The 14216-nt window shown below is 43.5% G+C and overlaps 1 protein-coding gene across 2 annotated transcripts in view; it reads left to right on the top strand.

Annotated features, from left to right (window-relative positions):
- LOC150049719 (urea transporter 2) overlaps positions 1-14216 on the top strand; it is a 43766-nt gene that overhangs the window by 18858 nt on the left and 10692 nt on the right. The window contains exons 10-14 of one of the 2 annotated variants that reach the window (XM_090353176.1): positions 8555-8677; positions 10731-10813; positions 12171-12330; positions 13132-13321; positions 13832-13960. In XM_090353176.1, coding sequence (XP_090209302.1) covers positions 8555-8677; positions 10731-10813; positions 12171-12330; positions 13132-13321; positions 13832-13960 — 685 coding nt within the window. Of the gene's footprint in view, positions 1-1503; positions 2234-8554; positions 8678-10730; positions 10814-12170; positions 12331-13131; positions 13322-13831; positions 13961-14216 lie in introns of those variants that run through there. The other variant, XM_090353178.1, reaches the window with a different exon arrangement.

Raw genomic sequence — 14216 nt, 5'->3', positions numbered from 1 at the left:
TTTCATGATTCCTATATGAGCCTGAGCTGTTTCTTTCCTTAGGTCTTAAAGCTGTCCCTCTGGACAGCTACTATCTGAAACCAGGTGGGAAATAGCAGTTTCAGTGTGACCATAATTTCTACTCAATAAACCACAGTCTCATTGGGAAACTTCAGAGGCATTTGCATTTATGTGAGGGTTTTATTTGGGGGGAGGTGTGAAAGGGGTGGTTTTTTCTTTCTTTTTTTTTACTTGACTGTCATTTCTGCTTATAACCCTTTGGGTAAGAGAGAAGAAGCCACAGGGACCCCTTCTACCTCAACTTGAGGGGGGAGGCAGTGGGAGAGAAGTCCTTGTTAACCCTTGGTGAGTTTACAACTAGAAGCCCCAGCCTCTCCCTACTGCCTCATCAGCTGCTAGAGCAAAAGATGAAGCAAAGAATGCTGTCCTTTGGAATAGTGCTAGCTCCGCATTTTACTGCACAGCAATTCTCATCCTCTCCTAGTCATGTTGAGTCCAATTAACCTCTACGAGTTTAGGGATGTCGAGCTGAAGGAAGCCAGACTCTTGTGAAGGAAACATCATTCTGAAGTGATAGAGTCAATAGGCATAAATAGATCTAGGCGTTCCAACCTTTAGCAGGTCCTCTCAGAGATGAGAGTCCATCTTGGCTTTCTGCATTGGAAGACAGCACTTGATTGTTCCACTCTAAATCTAGAGCATATCACTGGCAGATAGCTGTACCTCTAAGAACCACAGTTTCCTTTAGCTCCTGGGCCCAGTGTGAACTTCTTCAAGGGACCAATTTGATTGCCTGTTGTTCACAAATGGTGTCTCCCTGCTATGCCAGGGATGGATGGATGCTCACTGCAAGAAGTTCAGGAGCTCTTGGTGGGGGGGAGGGAACAGAACAAATGGGCAAAGTTCTAACCAAGAGATTAAGAGGCAGAGTATCCACTTAAACTAGAGCAAGAGGGCAAAGAGCAAGCTGAGGGATTAAGTGGCCAAGGGACATATCAAAGGGGAAGGTTCTAATGTGGTCAGCGGCTTTCAACTAGCAGGAAGGCCCTGTGCATAAGGAACTGGCCTGCTCTCCATATGTTCCTTGCTTCTCCCTGGAATGCTGGGCCCTTTGGGCTCTCCCACCCCTTTGTTTGTTTTCCTTCCTCAGAAAGCCCTTGGTGATCGGGACCCCTCTTTGGCAGTTCCAGATACCTGGCCCAGTGGGAAGGAGACTTTTGACGTCATGGGGGAGTTTGTCTACTCAGGTGGAGCTAATGTCCTTGGTGTGAGGTTTTGTTTCTGATCCTGGATAGGCCATCTCCCTCCAACACTGAGTGTACATGACTTTGGGGATTGATGACCCATCATACGTACAGAGCCAAACAAAACATGTTTTCACTGGGCCCCTTCCCCAGCTCCAGCCCTCCAGGGCCCATAGCCTCATGGGACTGGGCAGGGCAAGCGAGCTTCCGAAACATATAAAGCCAAGACTTTTTCTGGATGCTGGGGTTATTAGACTATTCTCGGATAGACCTAAGCCCCCAGGTCAGATAGGTTGAGCCCCCAGGACCCCAGTCAACAAGAGTTAGGCATCATGATCTGAAAAATTCTATAGAACCAGAAAGACAGCATCTAGTATTGGGCTGTGCAAAAATTTCCATTGAACCACTGATGACAACACAGCCTGTACCCTGCCTGTAGGAGAATTAAAGGAGATTATTGAGGTTGGAAGGCAAATTGCCCTCTAAGGAGACAACACTTAGGTAATTATTTAAAGGCAAGTGCTGGAGCCAGAATCCTAATAAGTAAATGTAACCAGAGAGACAACAGAGAAGCAACTAGGCAGTCTTCAGCACTACCCTTTAAGGAAAGCTGCCTGCTCAGTCCAGGTGGGGAGTCCACAGTGTCTGGGCACCTCTGCCCCAGGGAAATTGGTCTGCAGGAAAGAAGACTAGAACGAGAGAAGAGAGCTGCAGAGGGGCATTTCTTTCTTCCTTCTCTCTCCTCCATGGTATCTTTTCTCAGTGGGTAGATATGCACCACATATGGGTTTAGGGCATACAAATTAGTAAATTTACAGACAATAAGAAAGAGGGTGGCCCGGTGGGCTCAGGCAGGTAAGAGGGTTTGGGTTTAGGAGAAGTCACAGCAACTGGACTCGAGAACCAAAGACGCCACCCAACTGGAGAGAAGCTCAAATCCTGATGGTCTAGAGTCCTCCAGTCCTGTGCAGAAATCTAAAGAAGCCCAGGTAAGAGATTCTGGGGAAAATAGTGAACCATGTAGACGACCCTTCCCTCAGCCAGTTGAACTGTTTGGCTTTTCAAAGGGGAAAAAAAGCTGTTTGTTTCATTTAGCTGCATCAGGGGAAGGCTGTGGTGGAATGGAAACTCATTAAGAACTCTAGAGAATCTAGATCTTAGAAGCTCCAAGCTAAAAGGACTCAAATATTTATAGTTCAAGCACTTTATATAATACTTGAGAAAACTATGGCTTTCCCAGAGACTTATCCAAGTTATTAAAGAGCCTGGAAAAGGTCCAAGTGTTCTAAAGCACAACACTGGACACTCTCCTTGTTCACCTAGTAATAGCCAATTAGCCTTCAAATTTCTATTCCCATTCTGCCCACTGGATGAGATTTCCTGTTATTTGTCATTCTTTCCACAATTCTGTGGCCCACAGCTCTGACATCATATGGTGAGTGACTCTAAGACACAGAGTCTGGCTAATGAAATAGTGTTGCACATCTTCAGCCAGGGAGTTGTCACCTGCTGCTGCCCACTCACAAGCTCCTTCATTCACCTGCTCAGATCCCATCCCTCCCAGAGACACACCAATAGAAATGGACCATCCCCAGCCACTTGATACATTTCTTAACATTGTAGCTTCTCAGCAACCTATGGCCTGGGTGCTCCCTCCCCTCTTGAAGACAGAGCTAGACCACAGGCCAGCATGTCAAGATGTTGAAATTATTAGGTCAGAGAATCTAGAGAGACTCTAGGAAGCGTCAAGCTAGAAGGACTCTTATATTTATATTTATATTTATATATAGGCAATGTTTTCTGAGGCGTAGCTATGGTACAAAGCTTAGATTTACCTGTGGCTTCTGCCCACTGTCAGCACCCTGGTCTTGATGTACCTTTTCTTTCAAATGTGTACAGAGTTTATACGCTTTGTATGGCTGAAGGGAAAAGGTAAGTTTATCCTCAAGTGTCCATTTTGACTGATTTTGCTACTGAGTTTCTGGATCATCCCATTAAAAAGGATGCTGAAAAGCTGTGTCTAAACTTGTTGGGGAACAGTGCTGTAATCAGATGGTGAAGAGAAAGCACAGGAGTGGATAGGAGGAAAAGACTATGGAGATGTTGCCACAGGAGACAAATCTAGTGAACAATTGCCAAGGCTTCTCAATGGATGTCCCAAATGTAATAATACACAGATGATTGTTTTATGGTTTTTGCTCTTCTTTGGGGATATAAAATAATTAATAATTTCTCGTTTTAAAAGTATCAAACTTCTGATGTCACTTGGAAAGACTCCAACTCTTTAGAGCACCTACATTGCAGAAGCAAAGCATCAAATTCAATAAGCCACCTCTCTCTGGGCCTCAGTTTCCTTCTACCCATGCCTGGACCTCAAAACCACTTGGTTATGGAAAAATTCATGATTCAAAGTAGTTTTGCTAAGTTGTAAAACAACCTAAATAGTAAGTTATGGAGCCAGAATTTGACACGGGCTTTATAAACAGAACTTTCCAAATTGTATCCGTGGTTTAGTGGTTTTTAAATTTAAGAACAATTAATTATTGCAAAATCCCAAAAGAACATAAAATTCTACTGTGTTCTTGCCAGGCACTGGTGACTCATGCCTGTACTGGTAGCTCCTTAGGAGGCTGGGATCCAGGGACCATGGTTTGAAGTTAGCCTGGCAGAAAAGTCCATAAGATTCTTATCTCCAATTAATTAGCAAAAAATCTGAACATATATATGTGGATCAAATGGTAGAGCACAAGCCTTCAAAAAGTGCTCTCTAGCCTTTGGAGGACTCTCTAATTTCATCTGTGAGCTCAGCATATTATAGAATCTCATTTAAATTAGATTTTTATTTTATTTTTATGAAAGTCTTCCCCATGGAGGGAGCCAATGACGCCAAAAAAAAACCCCCACAAAATTCAGGTGAGTTCATTGGCTAACTGAGCTGTGTAGGAAAGAAGAGGGTTTAAGGAGTTTGAAATTGACCATAAAAATGGGTCTTCCTTATTTCAAAGTTGTTGTGACTTACACACTAACTTCTTTAAAAAAAAAAACACAAAAATTGGCTTACTGATTAAAAAGCTAGAGCTACCAAAATAACTTATCTAGAAATGTTCCTATGATCAGATCTTCTTCTTTGTCCCATCTTTCTACCTTTCTTTCCAGTTATATTAGAAAGACTTCAGGGAGATTGTCTTGAGGAAAGGAAGCCATCATGTAAGGACTATTGGATTCTAGAATATTTAGTTAGCTGCTGCATTCAAAAACACAACTGAATTGACAGACTGAAAGTGATCAAGTGAAGTTCAGGGAAGTAAATATTAGACTATAAGGCATGAGACAGAGTATGCAGTGCCTAGATGTCTCTCTGTATCAATAGCTGTGAAGCGATGGGCAAGTCACTCCATCTCTCCAGACCTCCTCCCGTTCTCAATCTGTAAAAGAAAGGGCTAGACTAGAACATTTAAAAGCAGTTCCCAATTGTAACATTTAAGGCCTCATCCATAGAATGGACTTTGAAAATGTCAACTAAACACAACTTCACAGAAGAGAGGGGTCACTCCATTTTCTACCAAGCATTTCTCTCTTTCTCTCTTCTCTCTCTTTCTTTCTTTCTTTTTCAATCTTTCTTTCTTCCTGCCTTCACCTATCTCTCTTTCTTTCTTTCCTTCATACACATAGCAGCACAGAAAATCACAAATCACAGTACAAAGATCAACACAGGAACATATCTATTCAAATTGTGGCTAAAGCTTAATCATAAAAAACTGATTATAAAGAAACTCAAACCACTAGTTTGACCTAGTGGTAGAGTGCTTGCCTAGCATGCATGAAGACCAGATTCAATTCCTCGGTACCACATATACAGAAAAGAACCAGAGGTGGTGCTGTGGCTCAAGTGGTAGAGCTCTAGCCTTGAGAATGCCCAAGGACAGTGCTCAGTCCCTGAGTTCAAGGACAAGAACTGGCAAAAATAAATAAAATCAAACTATATACAGTGTGCCTCTTCAAAACAAAACAAGTCACTTGGACTTATGGCTAAGAAATTACCTTGTGGGTATGTACATCCACAAACAACAGGTCCAAGGAGTGGACAGCTCATAGAGCCAAAGGGACATGAAAGATAGGTCTTGATGGTAGACACGTTAGATATTGTGAGATGTTGTGGATATTGTGAGATGTTGGATATTGTGGATTTAATGGACAGGACTGAGTCATCCACAGGAGTGAATCACACATTGGCCACACCAAAGAAAGACAATTCAAAAAAAGAAAAGTGTGTAGGCATGTTCATGGTTGGATATATTTCAGAAATGTACATAGATCACTTTTTCTCTTCTGAAAAATGTCAAATAGAGGGGGAGTTTGTTTTGTTCCCTCAAGAAAATTATAATAATCCTCAAATGTTTTATTTTTATCACAAATCTTTTTTTTACCACTGATGATGCCAATGGCTGGCCTTTCTTTATGTTAGAACTCAAGAGAGGCATGAGTATTTTTAGTATCAATACTCTCCAGCCAGGCATTGGTGGCTCACATCTTATAATCCTAGCTCCTCAGAAGGCTGAGATCTGAGGATCATAGTTCAAAGCCAGTCCAGGCAGGAAAATTTATGTGATTCTTATCTCCACTTAAACACCAAACAAACAAACAAAAAAAGTAGAGATGTGGCTCAAGTGGTAAAGCTTTTCCCTGTCAAGCCCCAGTACTAGCACAAAGTGAGGGAAAACAAGTGATTCTGAACAAATCCTGGCTGGAAAGTGTTCTTTTTCTGAGTCAATAAGAAGATCACTGGATTCTTGCCTATGAAAACACTAGCTAGCGGCAATCCTTGAGGGCAGGGACCATACCCCTGAAACAGTCTCCTGCACACCTCCCTCCCGCCTGAAGCTATATGAATTGGGACACTTAATAAGTCTTGTTAGAGCAGGGAACAACAAAAGTTCCTATGCCGGTAGGACATGCCAAGAAGCCACTCAGCTGCTCAAAGGTGACCTGCAGGGTATTGAGGACAGAGCTCTCAAGCACGTGACACAGCCTACGTGCAGAAGTTCTGAGAGAGCTAGACCATTGGCCCTCCACGCGGCCAGGTGAGGCCTCAGTGGACCCAGTCCCTGGGCCCCGCATCTGCACTGGGCCACGTGAGTACTACTTTCTATGTGTGCATTTCTCTTTTTTTTAAATGTGCTATTGTTATTATAAAAGTGGTATACAGAAGGGCTACAGACATAAGTCAGGTAAAGAGTATATTTCTTTTGGGACAATGTCACTCCTTCCCTCACTCTCTCCCAGTTTTTTCCTCCTACCTCCATCTACAAGTCATAGGGTTCATTTTCAACATACTGTTCAGTGAGTACTACAGCTGCATTTGTGTGCATTTCTTATGTGCCTATTATGTGCAAAATTTGTACTTAAAAATAGCCTCACCTCCAGGGAGACAAGGGTTGTCTGGACAAATGGGGTAGATCTATGTAACATCTGGTAACCAGATCACATCCCACTGAGCCAGATCTCCATCTTCAATGCCTTGTTTTCTTCTCTCTTATTAACTGAGCTCTTCCAGCTATTCTTGTAGGCCATCTGGGTTTCTGGTTGGTTTGTTGGCCATAGAGGGCCAGCCATGTTATTATTCTAGGAACACTGGGGAAAGATCAACTAAAAAAACCTACAAGATGCCGCCTATGAAAGCCTTTCACCTCTAGTTCAATATTTATCAAGTGTTTAACATTTACTATAAGATGTATTTTTTTTCAGTATTTCAGTTGTTGGCAAACAATAGCCAATAGCATTGCTTATTACACCACTCAGAAGTTAAAAATAATAGAATAACCATCCCTTATTAATTTATTCACAAAGCAGTTCTGCCTACCTACTGTGTGCCAAATGTGTGAGAGGTGTCAGAGATGCCTTGAGAAATTTGCCATGAAATTTGTTGTCAAAGAACTCACAACTAGACAGACAGTGAATATTCACTACACACTATGTTGAAAATCAACCATACAACTTATAGGTGGGGAGAGAACACAGGAAGGGGAGACATTGCTCAAAAAGAAATGGACTCTTTACAGACTTAGGTAACCATAACCCCTCTGTAAATGACCTTTATACAGTAAATAATTGAGAAATAAAGAGAACTCAATCACCACTATGTACAATCAAGAACCTATAACTCACTCTCTGATAGGTAAGAGTCAGTGCAGATGGGTATAAAATACCAGATGTCCTTTCAGGATAAGGGGCCACTAAGCCTGGAGGGAGGGAGCAAGAGCCACCAAGCATGATTTCAATTTGTTGCATGAGAAAGAAATAGCAGCTATCCCCGTGGGATAACTGCCACTACATACAAGTCGAGTGTGCAGCTCAGTCCTGCAAGAGCTACAGATTTCTTTGGAGTTGATTTCTTTACAATTGAGGAAACATGCCAAAGGGGTTTATATGACTTGCCAAATGCCAGGCAAAACTCAATCACTTTCGGTTTCTGGCCAGACCGTGGGTGGGACTAAGGGCATGTAAGTTTCACAAGGGATTTGAGGCCAGCTGTTATCGCCTTGAGAAATATTGTGCCTAGTGATAAGAATGCTTCCACCCCACCATGTGGCCAGTGAGGACAATGTAATACCAAAAGGGGTTTCTTGTCACTGAGAACACACTCCAACTCTTGACCCTCCCCTCCATAGCTTGATACTTGTCAAACTTTAATACAGGCACAGACCTCACCTGGAACCTTGTCGAAATATAGATCCCAATTCCATCACTATGGGCTAAAGCCTGGGATTTTTGCATTTCTAACAAGCTCCCAGCTGATGTTAATGCTGGTCCAGGGGCCAGGATTAGAGTAGCAAGACTCTATATTGGTATTTCTCAGCCAAGCTGCATATTAGAACCATGGGGATTAAAACAGTTAATCTCTTTAACTGGTGTGGCATAGGGCTTGGGTGACATTTTTCAAGCATCCAGGTAATCTAATAAATAGCCAGCATGGGAACTCTACCACAAATTGGGTCCGAGGTATTGGCTGAAGGGGCCATGTGTTCCTTCTGGTCCACTGACCATGTCATTAAATGAGTTTAAGGCTGGCTCATCCATCGCTCGACCCAGAGGTAACTTAAATTCCTATGGGAGAGGAGGTCGAAGTTACAGCATGAAAAATGGAGCCACAATGAGTTTTATCTAAGGAGGGATCCAGTTACCACTCCAGCGTGCAGGCTGCCCTACTCGCTTCTCTCCAACTTCTGGCTGCATTCCTCCTGGCTCTCTGCTTGGCTCTCAGGGGCATGGACCAGGTAGGACACTGACCTGTCTTTTCTTGCCCTGGTTAGGCAGCGGTGGGGCGCAGTCACCCACAGCAGGCCCCAAGGCCGAGGAGGGCTCCGAGGCCGTGCTCCCTAGACCCAGGAGTGTGTTCCACATCAAGTGGTCATCTATTCGGAGGAGGAGCAAAGGTGCGCACGTCCTCCCTCTCTTCTCAGTCCAAATGCACTAGAACTATTAGAGTCCTTCCTTTACAGGGGGTTGGGGAACCCACAGGCGGGAACCAGAGTAGGAGATGGGGTTCCTCTCACACGAGAACACTGGCCAAATCTACAGTTCCCAGGTGCCAGTGTGGGGGGACATTGACTGTGGACAGGCAGTTGGATTTTTCAGGACTAAGCCAGAGCATCTCAACTTGACCACACACAGCAATTACCTGCATCACATGCCCCCAAATCAATGTAATTCAAGAGAGCAGCTCGGGCTAGCCTCAGAATCTTTTCACAGTCTTTCTGAGATTCTAGTCTGAAACCAAGTCAAAAGTCAATTGTTCATGTCAGGGTGTGGTAGTCAACACCTGTAATCTCAGAAGGAAAATCACTGAGTTGTCATTATGTAGCAAGACCCTGCTGTAAGAAAATCATAAAATAAACTGAAACACTAGTGTAAGGGGAACACTGGATGATAAGCAAGGGGAGTGGTGTCCAGAACAAGAGAACTGGTCAAAAAGGAATAATGGGGAGGGTACCCAAAGGCTGGGAGCAGGGCTCAGAGGACAGCACAAACTAAGCAGGGGAGAAGGCCAGAAACTTGGACTTAGAAGGTAATGTCAGGTTCTGGAGAACAGAAAGACCCTAGAGCTACAGGTGGGAGTAAGGTGAAGACAGCCAGAGAGGAGCCATCTGCTGCCACCCAACCCCAGAGAGTGAGCAGGGCCGACCAGAGACACGCAGCTAACAGGAGTGACTTCCCAGTGGGCCAGCCAGTGCCCACTCATATCTTGTGCCCACAGAAGTTGCTTTAATGACTATCTTCCTCTCCACTTTTCTAATCTCATCACTTCAGATGGCACCCGCCACTCCCCAGCAATGGGTCTGGAGTGCTCAGGAGCAAACCTACGCAATAGAGAGAGCACTGCAGATACTCAAGGGGTCTCTCAAGCCCTGGAGCTTGTCTTTGATGGTGTAAAAGAGTGCATGGTTTGCCTTAAAAGGTCAACAACCTCCCTCTCACCGTCTCTCAGGATAGTAGGTGGGGTGAGGTGGGAGGGAGCATAGTACAGTGTCATGCAAAGGACTCTGGGAGTGGATGTCTGGACCTGGAAGGCAGAGAGAGACACACACAATACAAACACAATACACTTTTAGTGACCACTCCGTCCAAAGAATACCATCTCTTCTAGTGCTTAGAGGCCAGTCACAAGAATGAACAGCCAATTCACTCTGAAAATGCAACCGCCAGAGCCTGCCATTCTCACACTTGACCACGGGAGGGAACCAGAGCACCAAGACTGAAACTTCCAAGGACCTGATCTTTCTGCCAATAGGTCAATCCCTGATGGAATTAGTCACACTTAAAAATAAATCACCCATAATAGCCAAGAATGTTTAGAGTCATACTACTAGAGTTTTCTAGAATTACAAGGGCATACCAAAATGTGTTTGAAGTGGCTCTACAGATATCATCTGTTCTGATCTAAATTTCAATTGCTATTAAAATGCTAAAATCACACAAAGAAAGGGGGAAAAAAAGAAACCGAAGACCACAAAGCCTGAAATTATCTGGCCAAGTTCAAGCCTAGATCCTGCTCCTCAGGCAATCTATGATTTTATGAGGAACAAGCAAAGCATATCAACATCTCAGTTCCCTTCTCTATACATTTACAAGTTCCCTGTGCAGTAAAGGAGAAAGAGCCCTGGATTCAGGGATCACGGATGAATTATTATCCCTCTGGGATGCTGTCTCCTCATCTCAAAAATATGGGTTTTCAGCTAAATCAGGGATTTTTAATTAAGGATCACTAAAGTATCTGAACTCAACTCTATTCCTCAAGGGGGGTATCTAAATAAACTTCTGAGCAGAAAAGGAAAAGAGGGGACTTTCAGCTACAAGATTATAGAATTTATATTTCCTTGTGAAACTGGGAGGTGCCCATTTGTCTAACCTGAATCTTGCAGGAAATCACTTCTAAGGTGCCAGAGTAGAGGCATCTCAACTAATGGTTCTTATTCCTTCCAACTCCAGTGTTTGGGAAAGGTGAGCACCAGGAAAGACAAATCAAAGAGTCATTCTCCTCTCTATACCGGAAGCCAGCAGTGGAGCTGCTTGTGAGTATCAGGTGGCCCAAGTCAGGGACTGAGCTTCCTGCAGGCTAATGGAGCCGAGAGCCAGCAAGGAGGCTGTGGCTGTACGCAGAGTTTACTTGAATTCACATTTTCAGAAATGTAATTATATGGATTTTAAAATGTTTTATTTGGGGCCGGGAGTTTAGCCTAGTGGTAAGGTGTTTTGCCTAGCATGCATGAAGACCCAAGTTCAATTCCTTAGTCCCACATATATAGAAAAGCCAGAAGTGGTACTGTGACTAAAGTGGGAGAGCACTAGCCTTGAGAAAAAGCCCGAGGACAGTGCTCAAGCCCTGAGTTCAAACCCCAAGACTGGGGCAAAAAAAAATACGTCTTTTTTTTCAGTTTACTTTGTGAACTTTCCAGTTCCTTTGAAGTATTGATTATCAGGTTTCCCCTAAGTCAAACATTTAGGAAGTAAAACTTGATAATTTTCAAAGATAGCATTTTTATATGTTCAATTATAACATCTATATTTATGATCAATTAAAATCTAAAGACTAGACTTTATGAGGAGGGACAGTTTCTGATAGAAACTGTAGTATAGTGAAAATAACATTTAATGGGGGTTGAGAGTTTGGCTAGTGGTAGAATGCTTGCCTAGCATACACAAAGACCCAGGTTCAATTCCTCAGCACCACATATATAGAAAAAAAGCCAGACGTGGTGCTGTGATTCAAGTGGTAGAGCTCCAGCCTTAAGGAAGCCCAAGGACAGTGAGTTCAAGCCCAAGGACTAGCAAAAAAAAAATGAAATGAAATGAAAAATAAAACTTCTTTTGAAAATAACATTTAAAAACTAGGTACATGAGACAGTCTGGAAAAAATATATTAGCAGATAAATGAAAAAATAAATGAATAAATCTAAACATCCATGATGAACTCTTTATCATGTGATCTTTGCAAATAACTAGTTCTGAATCTTCATGCACAGAGGTACAAGAAGTTGTATGTCATGGTGGTTTCCACCACCAAATGAGGTGACATGATAAACAAGAAATCCTAATCCACAGAAAGAGATTTAAAAAAAATTAAAAGATAATTTTTAAAAAATCCATAACCAGGCACCTTAGTGGCTCATGCCACCTACTCAGGAGGCTGAGATCTGAGGATTGAGGATCAAAGCCAGCCTGGGCACTAAAGTCCCTCAGATTCTTATCTCCAGTTAATCACCAGAAAACCAGAATTGGGGCCATGGCTCAAGGGGGAGGGCGGTAGCCTTGAGCTGAAGAGCTCAGGGACAGTGCCCAGGACCAAAGTTCAAGACTACAACCAAGGTCACTTCCCATAGAAAACCATAGAACAAGAACAATTCTTGCCCATCTCTTGTCCCTGAACAGGATCCAGACACCATGGAAGAGACTTCTGAGATCAAAGTAGAAACCAACATATCCAAGACTTCGTGGATTCAGAGTTCCATGGCTGCTGGAGGAAAGAGGGTCAGCAGAGCCCTCAGCTACATCACAGGAGAGATGAAGGAATGTGGAGAGGGACTTAAAGGTACGGTATTATAAAAGTATCCCTAAAATGGCTGCCTTCTTCATGCCTAGGAAACACTTAGCCAAGAAATTCTTTAGGCCAGCCAGGCTCTGTTCCTAGGGTCATCCAGAGAAGCCAAGAAATCTACCATTATTACAGTATCCTGAGATATAAATACCAGTATGTATGTGTATGTGTGTGTGTGTGTATGTGTTTGTGTGAGAGAGACAGACAGACAGACAGACAGACAGACAGACAGAGAGACAGAGAGAGACAAAGACAGAGAGACAGAGAGAGAGAACATGAAAGAGAGAACATGAGAGAGAGCACTCATTTCAGAATAGAGAAATTCTGCTTTCCAAATAGCCCATTCAAATGTTGTAGATGGGCAAAATTAATGCTGGGATTCCAGAGCCAGCATTCTAAAAGAAATGTACATTAAATGACTCACTGAAAAACTATCTATTAGGCTGGTGGGTTCTCCAACCATCTCCCAGGACTTCTACTCACAAGTTTAATGATCTTCATGCAGCAAGAAGGTTTTTCTGGAAAGTTCATGCCACCCTCCTAGAAGGCACAGATAGTGCAGGGTATCTAATTCACAGTGCAGAACGCAATATCTGACTAGCAGCAGATTTCTTAGGCAATCCCATTCTCCGGGGATCCTTGTGTATCCTTCTCTATTTCAGGTGACAGTCTATGGCTGATTCCATGAACACCTACTTGGATTTCAGGGAAATTCTTTCATACACACAGTCTACCCCAGGCTGGATCCATACCTACACCAAGCATTTACTGACTTCCTACCCTATTCCATTGCAGACAAATCCCCAGTGTTCCAGTTTCTTGACTGGGTGCTCCGAGGCACGTCTCAGGTGATGTTTGTGAATAACCCCCTGAGTGGCATTCTTATCATCCTTGGCCTCTTCGTCCAGAACCCCTGGTGGGCCATGTCAGGCTGCCTGGGCACTGTCGTATCCACCTTGACTGCCCTCATCCTGAGCCAGGACAAGTAAGTTCCTAGAGGCCCAATCATAAAAGGACCATTCTTCTCCTTCTCAGCTTCCCCTCAAGACAAGGCACTAGCCAGGCACTAGTGGCTCATTCATGCCATCCTAACTACTCAGGAGGCCAAGATCTGAGGATCAAGGTATGAAGCCAGCTCAGGTAGACAAATTCAAGAAACCTTTATCTCCAATTGAGCAGCAAAAAGTCAGAAATGGAGGTGTGGCTTAAATGATAGAGCATCAGTCTTGCTTGAAAAAGCCAAGCAAGAATATAAAGCCCTGAGTTCAAGGCCCAGTACCAGGAGGAAAACAAAAAGTAATTGCTCCTCAATCATTTCTCATACACCCCTATTATCTAGGAAATGAAAAGATCATTAGAGCTGATATCTTCTCTCCCCACTCCCAGAAGGGTGACCTGTTTGAGAAAACCCCAGCTGGGAATGAAGAAAAACTCAACGGCCGTGAGGGACATTCCCACTCTTACCAGCCCCGTTTTTATCTTCCCTCACCCACAGGTCTGCTATTGCATCTGGACTCCATGGCTACAATGGGGTGCTGGTGGGGTTACTGATGGCTGTGTTCTCAGACAAGGGTGACTATTACTGGTGGCTTCTGCTCCCCGTCATCATTATGTCCATGTCTTGGTAAGTTTGTTTCTGAGGTTGTGGGTTCAGAGCAAAGGGCTGAAACCATTCTAATACTCACCCCCTGACTGCCTCTCTAAACTCCATAGAAAGGACTATGTTTTTCTTGCACATCAGAAACTCCTACTACCAATAATTATCAACATTTCACAGAGACAACACAATACAGGGTCATGTATGAATGACACCTCCTTAGTTACCCTCTCTTCTCTGTTTAAAATCTTAACAGGGTTTTGGTCTTGCCTTCCCAGAGCAC

Source organism: Megascapheus bottae, chromosome 19, assembly GCF_031878675.1.
Source record: "Megascapheus bottae isolate mThoBot1 chromosome 19, mThoBot2.hap1, whole genome shotgun sequence".
NCBI classification, from domain to species: domain Eukaryota; kingdom Metazoa; phylum Chordata; class Mammalia; order Rodentia; family Geomyidae; genus Megascapheus; species Megascapheus bottae.
Note: the sequence above shows the minus strand (reverse complement) of the source record. Positions and strands in the feature narration are given on the sequence as shown.